The sequence below is a fragment of the Poecilia latipinna genome, unplaced genomic scaffold (genome assembly GCF_001443285.1).
Source record: "Poecilia latipinna isolate Pla-1442-1.1 unplaced genomic scaffold, P_latipinna-1.0 Scaffold24, whole genome shotgun sequence".
Classification (NCBI taxonomy): Eukaryota; Metazoa; Chordata; class Actinopteri; order Cyprinodontiformes; family Poeciliidae; genus Poecilia; species Poecilia latipinna.
Genome location: NW_015112640.1, coordinates 766,285 through 780,885, shown reverse-complemented (window position 1 = coordinate 780,885; position 14,601 = coordinate 766,285). Strand labels below are relative to the sequence as shown.

At 38.3% G+C, this 14,601-nt stretch overlaps 1 protein-coding gene across 2 annotated transcripts in view; it reads right to left on the bottom strand.

Annotated features, from left to right (window-relative positions):
* Positions 1 to 14,601, bottom strand: part of LOC106950485 (sodium-coupled neutral amino acid transporter 3-like) — a 43,438-nt gene that overhangs the window by 2,785 nt on the left and 26,052 nt on the right. For both annotated transcript variants that reach the window (XM_015037388.1, XM_015037396.1), the window contains 12 exons: positions 14,364 to 14,457; positions 14,152 to 14,267; positions 9,333 to 9,406; positions 9,124 to 9,216; positions 7,787 to 7,868; positions 5,254 to 5,336; positions 4,795 to 4,853; positions 4,308 to 4,454; positions 2,631 to 2,710; positions 2,186 to 2,286; positions 867 to 991; positions 567 to 711 (listed from right to left, as the gene is read on the bottom strand). In XM_015037388.1, coding sequence (XP_014892874.1) covers positions 567 to 711; positions 867 to 991; positions 2,186 to 2,286; positions 2,631 to 2,710; positions 4,308 to 4,454; positions 4,795 to 4,853; positions 5,254 to 5,336; positions 7,787 to 7,868; positions 9,124 to 9,216; positions 9,333 to 9,406; positions 14,152 to 14,267; positions 14,364 to 14,457 — 1,199 coding nt within the window. The remainder of the gene's footprint in view (positions 1 to 566; positions 712 to 866; positions 992 to 2,185; positions 2,287 to 2,630; positions 2,711 to 4,307; positions 4,455 to 4,794; positions 4,854 to 5,253; positions 5,337 to 7,786; positions 7,869 to 9,123; positions 9,217 to 9,332; positions 9,407 to 14,151; positions 14,268 to 14,363; positions 14,458 to 14,601) is intronic.

The following is a 14,601-nucleotide window of genomic DNA, read 5'->3' as shown; positions in this document are numbered from 1 at the left end:
TAGTTTAATTAAACCATAAAAACAAGTAAATTCTATATGGTAGATATTTTTGTTTTATTCATGTATATTTTGTGTCTTGAGATAAATTTCATCTAGTAGGACCAAAACCAAAAATGACTGTTAGAATTTCTAAGGTTGCTGACCTCTAAAATAAAACGTTTCTATGCAATGCCAAGTACTTTATGAATAACATATGCACTATATATGTCTGGACTAAGGAATAGAGAAGCAGAAATCTTTTATCAGAAGACATCACACAGGCGTTGCAAATATCTCTCAAAACCTGCACAATTATGCAAACAGGCTATGCAGATCTTTATGTTTTTTATTTTGTTATCTCAAAGAGTTTTATGTTTCTTAGTTAAATTTGATAAGATACATATAACCTCAGAGTTGAGAAGAATATGAATTCTTTATTTTAGCCCAGTCTTTGTGTTTCTCTGTATGTTATGTTTAATTTCCACCCATTTCTGCTGAACTAACAAAACGTCATTTCAACTTAAGGTTTTCAATTCTAATCTGATGAATTCACATCTTTTTCTCAAGATCAATGTAATTTAACCTACCAATAACCCCAAAGATGCCCAAGATGTTTGGGGCAAAGATGACCAGCAGGTTGATGAAGGTGAGCAAAGTGATGGCAATTGCAATGTGACGAGGCCAGTAGAAGGTTTTATTGGGGAAAATCATCTGCTGGATCGCTCTCCTTACCTGATCATAACACAAAAAGGATTTAATTGCTTATTAATTTAATAACTTTGACAATAATGAAATATCGTCAAGGCAAAAGATGATATTTTAATTAAAAAGGCAATCAGCTGATGGGCCTGTGTGCAAACATTGAGTGCTAAAATAATTGTACTTACAGGAAAGAGCACGATCGGTACTGTGAGTGTGACAGCAGTGAGAACAGCCACACGCACACAAAGGATTAAAGTGTCATAAGGGTCGATGCGGCTGTATGTGTGAAGCAGCTCTGCCTCCACTTCGTCTGCAAGTGGCCAAAACAGGAAAACAGAGATTCAAAGTAAAATGTCAAAATTAGAGAAATTAGGGGGTACTCCTTTGTAAAATTAGACTACATCTTTATGAATTCCAGCTATTTACAGGACTTTTAGCAGCATAACTAAAACATGAGGCCAACTCAACAGAAATTATTTAGCAAACCAGAAATCAGCCGTCCTCCAATGCTATATCAGTACATAGATTTAAGCCCTCTAAAAAAAACTGGGATGTCCTGAAGAAAAGGGAGTCAGGGCTCGGGATGATTTATAGCGATATTCTCTGGAGTGGTGGAAGAGCAAAGGTATTCTAATTTCAGAGGAAAAAAACACAGCTCTAAACCCCTGAAGATCTTAAACGTCTCCCAAATGTATTAAAAGTCAATACTTTGATTCCTTTAATTAATTGGGTCATGAAAGTAAATGACAGTCTCTTCCTGGGAACAACATGAAGTCTGATATATTTTCCTTCAAAAACTGCTTTGATTTTAAGATACATGAGGAAAGATGATTGAACTGTCTCCAAAAAATGTCTCACCATAATTTTTTTTTTAACAAAGTCTGATTTTACATTTTCGATGATTGAAAGTTTCTGATTAGTTACCCAAACATAAATAAAGGTTAATACTATATTTCTGTTAAACCCCTAAAATCATTAAAAATATGGCTCTATACATGTACAGCAGGTGTCCATCTCCATTAATTTCCTTCAATTATCAATGATCAATAATGGGGTAAAAAGGTTTTACAATCTGTGGGTCACAAGAAATTTCTTTAAAAATGCCTGGTCAAATTCCCTTTTCTAGGTATTGATTTTGTTTTTAACATGAATGTTTATTTCTCTATTTCATATAGTATAATAATAATTTGAAGACTTTCCCCCCTCATCTTTCACAGTGGTGTCAACAATCATGGAGGGACTTGCGGATTTTTACTTGAGGCCACTAGAGGGCATGAATGTATCATAATAGTTATAGCTCTCAATTTACTACCATTTTATTTCAATAGATTCACATTTAGTAATTTTGGTGCATTTATTAAGTGAAAACTGAATTTGAAAACGCTTGTGGTTTTTGAACTTTATGAAAGAACAGAACGCTTTTTTACACAACCAACCAGCAGGGAAACATGTTCTCTAACACAGAAACGCAAATTGTCAAAAATGAGAGAATACGAGGGCTTACTGTAGAAAGTTAGGTATCCAAACAGAGCTGCCAGGAAGTACATGACGTACATGACTGCAATGGAAATATTGGACACGTGCTGCATCTTTTTCTTAGTGGGACTGAAATCAGAAAAAAATAAAATAAAATCATCATGTGGTTACACCAATATTCAGTTTAATCATGTTTCCAAGCAATGCCTGTTAAACCAAATACAAACGCTGACTTCACCTTTAACCCTAGAAAACATTAGCAGCTTTTTGTCAACAAGGGATTCTACATTTCAGCTAACGACATGCTACACGACACAAAGCAGTGCAGAGACATTTCAAAATACAGTGAAAGCAGTGCATGTGACTAGAATATGGCAAGCCAAGCACAAAGCACACACACAGCAGCTTTCCTCTGCTTATTAATGTCTCGTCCAAAACAAAGTTAGCAGGAGGTTTCCTTCATAAGAACATACTTGCGCAGCTCTGTGTAGATAGGGAGGACCTCAGGGTGGCACACAAAGGCGAACGCCAGGATTGGAATGGTGTAGGCCGTCTGTAAATGAACCCCAACAGGTCACCATAGATACAGCAGCGCTATCCCCGCCGTTTTACCACCAACTTCTCACTGCACTGCCCATTGCTGCCTCTGACACATCACAGAGAGCTAATTGTTTCTTGTGATTAACTTGGGCCTGGCAGCAGACCAGCTTTAGCCTATTTAAAAATGCCTTGGTGCCTCGTAAGTCGCTAACCAGCTGGAATCGGTCGTAGTCGAGTGAGAAAAAGTACGGGGACGCTGACAAAATGTTTATAGGGTTTTAGGAAAAATCTGAAACAACGAGAGAATATTAGCTGCCTCCCTGAAAAGTAAAACTACTCAGTGAAATTATGCAATTACGTTCAGATTGATCATACAATAACGAAGGGTCATCCAAGATTATGTGACAAGAAAGGATTTTAAAAACCAAAAGGATTTGAGAAAAGCGTCCAATGTTTTTCCATCTCAATTGTTGGTCCTGATATGTCCAAATTTGATGGCTTCTCTGTGTAAATAAAATGCTTTAGTAACTGCTGCGCTACTTCAGACTCCAAATGATTTCTGGTCTTTTTGCCCCCTTGCCATTTTGTACCCGTGTAGTTTTGGTCTTTTCTGTCTCCCATAGCACACTTCATACCAACCGGGGAGAGGTTAAGTACTTTCTCTAACTAAGTAATGGACAATTAAAAGCAATATTCATATTCCACAATTTTCTATTAGTTTAATGTCAGGAAATGTTATGTAAGTTTTTTTTTAATAATATCCACCGGCAGGGGTCAACTGACACAAGGATCAGATCTATTATCAGTGGTTAAAAAAAAAAAAAAAAAAGATGCAATAGAAAATTTTCAGAATATAAAAATTACATGCAAAATGTGGGCATTTTTTCAAGATTATTCAAAGTGCTTCCTTCCATATTTTATGTCACATAAATGTTTCCAGTGGTCAAATAATAAATATTAATGATGGCCAAAGATAACTTGAGTAAATACAAAAAGTGATTTAAAAAAAACCTGGCCCTAAGTAGCAGGCTAAAAGATCTCAAATGGCAACCCATCATGTCCCAATTCAAAAGAAATGAAAAAAGCAGATGAGAAAGTAATTGACAACTATGAATTTGGAAAAGGTTTGCAAAACCATTAAATTTCAGGTGTCGCAAAAGTCTGATGGCTGCGACAACCAATTATAGGTCTAAGGGACATTAAGTTTTTCACAAAGAGCTAAAAAGGTTTGAATCATTCTTTCCTTTATGAATAAAACTTGAAATGCATTGTTTCAATAAGATAAAGGATTAATTCACAGGGACAAAATGCAAATAAGAAGGAACAAAATGACAATCCATAGGAAGAAAATAGGGGTACCAACTGGCATGGAGGCAAACTGACCCAGAGGCAGTTCAGGGGTTCATTCTGTCTTTGGGCCCTGCGTTGGTCGTAAAGTCACACAGGTTTGCAGCAGGTTCTGATCTGTTTCAAACCAGGATTCCCATGCTGTGACTGTGAGAAGGGACTGGCGACATGCTGATGACTATGACATAAGTGGGTGACTTTCAGTGCCCATAGCAGTGCAGGTGAACTTGCAGCTTCGTAGAAGGTGACATGCAGACACGTACTTGTGTATTGAGGTTGGCCATCTTGGGAATGCAGGCCGGGTTGTCCTCCCCACCGGGGTCGTTGACGGTGACATTCAGCACGCTCACAGTGCTGTTATGAGCGAAGTCCACAAACGGACAAGGGAGGTTGAACTTCTTGTAGATGACCTGCGCATGAATGCAGAGACAATTGGTGTTGCAGCAAAACAAAAAGCAGTGAGACAGTTAATATTGGGACAGGCTGGAAATATGTCAATGAGAGAAAGCCAACAAAAAAGAGAGAGAGGGAAGGCGGCGAGTGGATTACAGCTCACAGAGCCAAAACTAGGTCAGAGAAGGAAACACAGCCAGGGACTGCAGCATGCGAACATTAGTCCATAGCAGCGAGTAGGAAATACTGAAGAGCTGGTGGGAAGATCCCAGTGCATCTGGTCAGCATGACACAGACCAGGAACGGGAGGCAACATGTGACATACGTGTATGTACAGTTCATGACCAGAGGACTCACAGAAACGAGGAAGAACACCATGCAGCTCAGTGAAAATCCACTGGTGTATCCCAGGTATCCTGACAAATAAACACTTTGTTAGCATTTAATATCATCACAGAGTACATAATGTGTTGAATATATATATTTATATATATTTTTTTCACATTATAACCACAAACCTTGATCTATTATATTGAGACTTTTGGCAAGCAGTGACTTGGGTCATTATGGCAGGAAGGTGAGAATATTAGAATGAAATGGCTGGGAAATCATACATGTTTTTTATTTAATCTTGTCCATCATCAGGACACAAACTTACGACAAAAGACTATAATTATGTGCCTGTTTGCTTAATTTCCAACCTGAATTTTTGCCTTTTTTTTCTTTAATAAAATGCTATGGGTGCACTATAAGCTCTCACAGGAGAACAGATAAAATTGGTTTCCTCCTATAAAAGCTACAAAATGACACACTCACCCAGCTGTTTCATCAGAGCCAGCGGTAATATCACTGCCACAGAGACGATGATGACCAGATAGTTTCCGTTCAGGTACCATTCACTGCGGAGAAGCAGACAGACACAGCAATTATGGTATTGATTTGAAATTACTATAAAGACTCCTCTCAGTCTCACTTATTTTAAGGATTTGTACTAAATGAAAGCAAGTCAGCAGCTAACCACAGGTGCAGGAGAAATAAGATGTTTGGAGTTTTAGGAGTTATTTAACGCGTCGGGTTGTTAAATTCAAAGCTGAGCATAAATGAATACAAACCAAACTGGGTTGGATTTAGATATGTTCAAAGTAGACAAAAACAAAAGCTCACTTGCTGCCCGCAGAGATGGAGTGAGAATGTGAGTTTAAGTTATTCAGAAAAAATATTCAGGCCATTAAATCATTACCAATCTCTACATTTTGGGCTTTTTAAACACTATTTTTATATCCAGCATGAATGCCTCACCCGTATTAGCATAAGATCACACACTGATCGGGGAAAATAATACAAACTTTCACATTTTTTGGCTCATATTTCACATCACAGGCTGTAAATTCTTCAGAAAAAGAAATAGATATTCAAGATTTAAATTGATAATTTGTTTCCCATGAGGACTATTGAGAGAGGTTGTTCTTGGTCCTGAAAAAGATATTTCTAATAAATAAAATATAAGTAAGTTATTTATCTAACAATAATCATAACTCTGTGTCAAAAGCGAATTTTATTTATTTATTTTTTTGCTAGCCATGAATCCTGACTCGGATAATTGCATGATTTTATTAAATTTTTACTTTTTTTTTTCTTTTTTTTTTTTTGCCCAATGTTCTTGCGACTCTGAAAAGCATGAAAAGGATAAATTTTTCAAGATTCTGGAGAAAAATAGCATGACATTTTTATTGCTTTGAAATATTTTTTCAAACTGTAATAAATGACTGCCATAACTGTTATTAACTTGTCTGGGTTCCTTTTATTTTATTTTTTTTAATTGTGAATTATTTTCTAATGTCACAAACACTTGGACATGAAATGATGAAAATATTCTTAACTTGTTTTATATTAAAATTAATTTTCTGTTCCTAGGGTTGTAAAATAATATCTTACCCTTCTATTTATTTGATATGACAACACTGGAAGAGATTAGTGTGTAACTCATGACAGAATCCCATGAGGCAGTCGTCGGCATGTTATAGTCACAAGGCTCTCTGTCTAGGAAAGAAAGCTCAGAGGTTTATTTTTAGAGCCACACAGCAGGGGGGATTAATTTCTTGCCCTCTGTCAGGTGAGAACCACCACAACATGCAGCATCTGTTGCAACACTCTCACTTTTTAAAGTAATAATGATGCTATCTCATGTAAAAATGAGCTTTTATTTTTTTTAAAGCTATTTTTCTCTATATACAAATACTTTATTCAACAGTGTTCCAGCTATGTGTGTGTTTTTTGCATCAGAATAACGCTGATTTTTAGATGTTTCTGGGGGGTTTTAGCCCACTCCTATGCGATTAAATGAAACAAACCCACACACTCTGACAGGACGAGGCGCCACCAAGGCGACCTAGTTTGTTATCGCTGGTAAACAACGATTGTTGACCGTGGCCCACAGCTACACGGTGATAACAGGTTGAGCGCAGTGCGTGCACTTTGTCACTTCCACTACAGTGTTACTGATCTGTCCAAACATTGCCATGAAAAATACTGCAGCAGCAGGTGCAACGTCCCTCACCGAGTCTGGCGCAGATCGGCTGAATACAAAGGACCCAAAAAATGTTTACCCAAAAACTTCCAAGAAACTCTTGACCCACTTAGCACAGGGTTGTGTAAGCATTCTCAGAAACGAAAAGAGGGTGCAGATACTCCATAACTGGAGCAAAGTCACAATGAACTGCACGCATGAGAGCGGGTTTTGTTTGTCTCCTAGGCCACCTGCAGTAAGCAGTGATATCCCACAGTTTACATTTTCAGCTGCAGAGTCTTGCTGCGTTTTGATGCAATCGCTCTCACTGGACCTGGCGCTCGACCCCCCCCTCCCCTCACCCTTACCCCCCACCTCTCTGGGGTCACAATCACAGCTGTTCTCACACCAGCTGCTCCAAGCGTGGCACCGGGCCCAACAACTGGCACGGCTCGGAAGGATTCTTCGGTCTACAATTAAATCTCTGTCCGGTCCCACAGGGAGCCGATGGGATGACTCACTTCCTTTTCGCAGATTGCTCTTTCATCATTAAGTGTGATTCAGAGATGGGCTTTTCTTGCCTTAACGTCTTTTATTTGCATGTAGAGTGTGAGAAAAGATAATTAAGAAATACAGTGCCCTGCAGACGCATTCACACACTTTGGACTTTTACATTTTGTCACATTATAACCACAAATGTTGATGGGTTTCATTTCATATGACGGGCTGGATGAGCTTGAGCTATTTTATAAAGAAGAATGGCATCTACATTCCATCAACAGAATTGTTCACAGTATGCATTTTATGTATTTAGATTAAATAAATCACGTGCCAGGCACTCACCCTGCAGGCACGTCCACCTTCAGAAATGCCTGGATTACCAAAGGGAACTCATACTTGACTATGTAAAGGTAACTGGACATTGCTGTGGATCAGAAAGAGATAAAGTTACAGTACAACAAATGATGGCCTTTTCACCTTCTGAAACAAACAGGAGACTGCAGACTACATGTTTTGAGACAGAAAACGCGATGAATAACTGCATATATTCCCACTTTAAAAGTGTTACATATCCTGTAATATTCAACTGACAAACAAATTGAATACGTGTGCATGGACTAATACTAGTTTGAACTGCTTGTTGATTCAAGTCCAGCATCTTTCATAGAACTAAAGTTCAGCTGTGCTGGTAGGATTTTCTGGATATTTACTCATTTGTATCTTTCAGCTAAAGCCATAGTTTGCAGAGAGGTTACAAAGGATCACAAAATGATGTCATTGTCCAAACATATGAGTCAGGAGAAGAATGCCATAAGTAATTGGACATAATATGGAACAATCAATATTACTAAAAGTGGAGGTTTCCTTAAGATCTATCAAGATAAGAAAGAAACCTGAAGGGGCCTTCTGGCAGGTATTCCACGTACAAAAACAATTGTACTTTATTTTTTCATTTATCCAGACTAAATAGATTAAAAAAAAACTCTTAAAGTTATGCACAAAAATGACACTACACATTAACCCAGAGAACACCACCACCACCACAGTGCAGCGTCATGCTCTGGGGCCTCTTCAGATGGAGCCAGACTTCGGGTCAAGGGGGAGGAAATTCAGCTTTGAGCCTAAACCTTTAGGTGTCTGCTGGAAATCTGAAGATTAAGTCAGATTTTATGTTTCCGGTATCACAGTGAGACCAAGCAACAACATGTTGGCTTCAGTAGAAAAAGAAAAACAAAAGCTTTGAAATGTCTAAAGCAAAGTTTTTTATATTTACTAAGCATCTTTTTGAGTTTTTCTGTGGCCCTTCTAGTTTTCTATAGCATGCCTGGTTTTCAGCTAGGATCTAACTTGCTGTCGCTAAAATCTTGTGGCATTTCAGTCAAAATGCGTTGCCTATTTCTTGTGCAATCAGCCACAGAAATAAGGGCAACTTTTGACAGGCTGCCAGTAAATCCCCTACAGAGATAACAAAAGTTTATCTTCGGAGCTTAAGAGCCGTTTAAGCCTGGATGATTCACAGCTCATGGTTAAGCGAGAGCTTAACAAAATAAATCTGAGAAATCCTAGTTAAATATTGTCTAAAGCCATTTTAAATTATTACAAGAAAGTCTGCATAATTTTTATTTATTTTTTTTTTAAAGAGAGCTGTTCTTCTACAAAATCCCAGCGATGGACCTCACCTCCAATGTTCTGGAGCGTGATGGCGATACCTGCAGCCATCTTCCCCGGAGTCCCGAAGGCCCTGTAGCCGAGCTGCTCATACGCACGAATACCTGAACCACAAACAGAAGACGAGAGAGACTGTGTTACAACCACAGCTAAAAGAAAATGTTAAATATAACTATGTTTGTGATTCATTTACATCAGATTACTTTAGACGCTCACGTACCTACAATACCAGACGACTTCAGCAGTAAGTGGATTGAATATGACGAAAGAACTGCGACCACTGTGAGGAGCAACCTGAAACCGTCAGACAGCAGATCGCGATTAGCGCCAACTCAAAGAAACTTCAAAATGAATACTCACTCGCTCTTAAGACATAGGACTAGATAAAAAAATAAAAATAAAAAATGAAAAGCCTTCCTGTTGAATATTTACACTATATGATTCACTGCAGGTTATTTAAACAGCTGCAGTTCAGGCATAATGTTTCATATAGGTTGTATGGGATGAGAAAACCCTGCGGCTCTCCTGGACTGTTGGTCCAGCTGATTCACAGAGGTCACCCCGTAAGCCTCCCTGCTCTCTGTCTCCAACACACAAACACACCAGCTGGGCTCTTAAAGGACAGAAGAAACACACAAAAGAGAGGAACATCTTTCTCTCCGTTACTCAGCCGACGTGGAAAAATACACCCAATAAGTCGTTACTTCCCTTTTCAGCTGTTTTTACTTGAGGCAGAGAACGCAATCCTCTCTTTACTTTGTTCATAATCAGCGGGTTTGCATTTATTCGGGGCTGCAACACATTTTTTTTGTCAATAATTGATTATTCTATCAGTTACTTTAATCGGAAGAAAACTCTGGGTCAGCAGATTCTTCATTAACCACTGAGGCCTTTTTTATATACAGTATTAGAAATACATTAAAAGATACAAATATATTTTATTTTAAATGAGGGAATAAACACTTTATTCCACAAAACATGACATCATAGCGTTCCCTTAGTGACGCCTGATCATCTGCAGCTGAAAAGAAACTGATATAACATCAACATAGTTCTGCTTGACCTTACGTCAATGCAGCGTAGAGATCTGTTGATCACTTTAATTGACGACTAAATTAGTTGACGGTCACTTCAATAATATGACGATTGATCAAATTAATCGTTTCAACACTACATTCATTCCCTGCATTCTGATGCAAATATAAAATAATCTCAGACTGCACCAGCTTAAAAAGGAAAAAGTTACTTTGAGACATTTTGTAAAAATACACATGTAGTATGAAAAAAGATTGATCACGTCTATATTTAATAAGGCACCATTTGAATGCGTGACCGGAATTGATTCGTTTTGTGATTTAGAGCAAAATCTCTAGGAGAGAACTTGAAATTAACTCCTGGGATAAACCCGTGGCCCGAGGGCGTTTCATGAATGGTTCCCTGATCCACTGGCATTCTTTGACCCAGTTCACCTCATTCCAACCATTTACTGTTTTGTCTTTTGTTGTTTTGTTTTTTTTTGTTTTTGTACTACTGGCAACATTAACTTTCACTCCCACACAAACACTCTCTCAACCCCTTTCGAAAGGCCAGGCGGTTCTGTCTTTCACCGCGACTTCAACTCTTGGCCGCCAAACAATTTTCTTTTTCTACAAACCGTGTGGGAGAAAGCTTAGCTGACTTGGGGGTTTGAAGTCAGTCAGTCAAGTAGAAGTGGGAAGACGGATCTGCTGACACTCAGACAGACCGACACACTTGGGTCTCTGTTGCCCGACCCGCTGAAATGCCACCCCACAGCATTCCTACTCGGAACCAGGACCACTGACCCAAACCACACACCCACATAAGAAATCTCAAAGAAAGGGCACTCATGTATTAAATATAATTAATTATCAGCTGACAAAAAGGTGCTACAAATACTTGAATACTGCAAGTGTTTGTTCAATTAAGGGAAAAATGACTAAAGTGAGTGATGTCTGGAGACATCTGACAAATTTCAGCTTGATTGGAAACCTCAAAATCCTATCGCTTTGTTCAGTTTACCAGGAGTTACAAAGGTCATGACAGAAGGACATATTAATACCGTGACTGCTTCCCTGTTCTTAAAATAAATTATTAATAATCACTTGTGGGGGTGGGGGGAGTGTGAGGGATATTTTTAATGCTTTTAAGTTAATAATTGCATAAAATCTTATTAATATTTGCCATTTAAACCACACAAAAGAGAAAGTACAACTTCAAGATAAATTTGGGACACTATCCCAATCCTATTTTATATTGATGCTACCATTTCTTAAGTTTTTCAAAAAGTTATTAAAAATTGATGCAAGAAACTCAAAAAAAAAAAAAAAAACTGCTTTTGGTGATCAAACTTTTTGAAATGCATTTGTATTTTTTCTTCTAATGCAAAAAATAAACAACCCAGTGTAGATTTGCAAACTACATATCAGAGCCGTTGTTAATGGATTTAGTCATAATGGAAACCTGTTGTGCTAAAACAACAGGGGGCTCGACCCCTGGAGGAAGTGGCCCTTCAGAGCCCACTCTGCCGCAGAAACCTTCACAGAAATCGTTCGGACGCTAACGGTGGTTCAGTTTTCAGGTCTAGAATAACATGATTTGATGTCATATCAAAGATAGGTGCAACAGAGGGAATCTTTATTTCTCATAAAAACAGAAACCAAAGCACCAAATGAAATTCTGACAGAGCTTTTTGACAGAAAAGCACTCAAGTTCACGGCACCAGGAATTTGCTAAAACGCTTGATATTTTACATAAAATCCTGGGACTAACAATGAAAATAGAAATATTGGGTGAATATGTGATGTGGGCCCATTTTGACAAAGGTCATTATGATTCAAAACATGTCACATCACAGCTGTTTAAATGTAAATCCTGTAAGAAATGGTCAAAACCCCTCTGTCTTCATTTTTGTGAAATGCTATAGGGTTGACCGAAATAAAAAACAGGATATGTGGCAGTTGGTGTAAAACATTTCTTAACATTTTGCCCACTCTGAATAAATACTAAAGTTAATCTATATCTTTGGTATATTTTCTTGATAGAAAATATTTACGTAAATCTGTAATGTGTAGCAACTGGCAGTGAGGCAGTTGCTACACAATTGAGTCCCATCTTTAAGTGTCAGTCAATAGCAATATCATATAAACTGTTTTTTTGTTTTGTTTTTTTTGTGCTGCTCACTAAAAGTTGCAACAATCCTTCAAATATCACAACATAGACAATGCATTGTTCAAGGCAATCTGTTCAGTGGCTTGAAAAAGAAACAACTATATGACAAAATGTACGCTACGGCCATTGTTACTGTTGACGTTTTGATTTTGCTTGTTTTTTTTAAGCTAATATTTTATTTTGGTCCTCTGACTGTTTTAGGAGGGCAGCCCGGGGGTTCAGAAGGATACCGGGGGGAAATTAAAGAGGCAACCTCATGCCTGCTGTCCAACGAGAAACACAGAAAATCTGCCAGTTTTTCTCAGCCAAATATGTCACACTTGCTGCTTGTTCCTCTCAGCGGCTACTCTATTGTTCAAAACAAGATCTGACATAAACACAAATACACAGCCTTTCATCTGAAACAGGATAGACAAGTGCACGCTATCTGCTGCACGGAGTCACGTACTGCTAATTAACACGTGACCATATTAATATATAATGTAGCCCAGATGACTGGGGGATTATTTTCAGCTTCTGTCTAGCCTGGTGTCAGAACTACTGCCGTTCGGTGACAGAGAGTTCAGTCAGTTCAGTCAGCTAACATCCAGAAAACCCTCAGTCACACTACACAGATCCAAATAAGGAGCTTTTTCTGCCATGAGGGGAAATCCTCTTCACAAGACTGCCTTGAAGAAGAGGGCAAATCACATCCTTACGGATGGCGTTTTTCTGAATATTAAACACGCCTGTCATTTTCTCCAGAGGAGATGTGAATCTGGAATAACAAAAAGAGCTAACTCTCCTCAGCTACATTCAGTTTTTTAAAAGAAAAAAAAAAAAAAAAAAAAACATACTACTGCCAATCTTGAGCCAGAAAACATTCAAAACGTTGCTGGAACTTTGTGTTTAGCTTCACTATTATAAGCAAAAATATTGAATAAAACTATTTTTTGAAATGCCTGATTAAACCATAAAAAAGATGGTGCATTCCTGCTGAGGGAGAGTCGCGCCTAAAAATCACGAGGACGTCCATAAACATCCAGCCATTCTTTTTTTACTGACACCAACATGAACGTTTTTTTGGGAGGGGGCTGTGGTAGAAACATGAAGTAACCAGAAAAAAAAAAAAATCCATGACAGCAACAAGAGAGTAACCTTCCTGAACATCTACACTGACCAGGCATGATATTAACATGTAAATACCATTTGTCTATTTGTTGTGGCCCCAGTTAATAGGCATCAAAAGCAGGAAAAAAGCACACTAAAAGCCAACAGTCTAAAAGAAAACAAGCAAACTTAGAATGCTTGTGACATTTCTCTCTTCATGTCAAAAGAATAAAACTGAAATGCTACAAGAAAAAAAAAAGTTTAGCTGCTGCTGGTGAGGCATGTTCCTTAAAGACCAAAAGCCCCGAAGTCATGAATCTGATGCACCAGCCTGCTACGCTGCAGACTTTTAAATGTTATGCTGCTAATTCATTATGCACACAGACTGACTCAAAGCAGAGAATCAATCAAAGGGGAACGTATTAAAACTCATTACTTTCTACACCTTTGACTGCAATCACTGGCTTTATGAGATGAATAAATTATTGTTGGGCTATAATTGTGCTTAAGCATCAAATGTACCCAGTATCACCAGTTTCTTTGTCATTAATAAGGTCTGCTAGAGGGTTAATACAAGGTGATTACATTGCATTTAGAAGCTATTTATGTCTCGCACAAACTCACACTGCAAAACCCTCAAAGGGTTGAAAATAAATCAGAGTTCTGGGAGCTGTAAGTCAGCAAGTGTAGCCGCAGAAAGTAATTCCAATCCAATTAGGGTTTTAATACATCATCTTCGTCATCGTTAACGCATGACTTACAGAAACAGGACGACCCCTGTGTTGGCCATGGCGTATGCAAGTCCTAAAATTCCACTTCCCATGATTGCATTGCCCAGGTTGAAGACGGACATCCCAAAGGAGGTTTTCCCTTCAAACTGCAACCAAAGTAGAACAGGGGCTGGTTGCATTTCGGCAGACATCCCTGAGTGAGGAGTGTGATCGTGCCGAGGCTGAGATGTGTGTTAACTCACATCCGTGAAGCGCGTTGTTTTCTTATCCTCGGCGCCTGATAAGAACTCCTGGCTCTCCGGGAGGCTGGCTTCTGTGTTTTCAGTTCTGTGAGGACTAAAGATTGGAAACTGCTGTAAGAATATGGAGCATACTGCAAACACAGATTTGTAAAAAAAAAAAAAAAAAAAAAAAAAAATATTTAAAAGATTTTTCTTTTTTTTGGGGGGATTTTTTTTGGTTTTTTTTTAAATCTGCAAC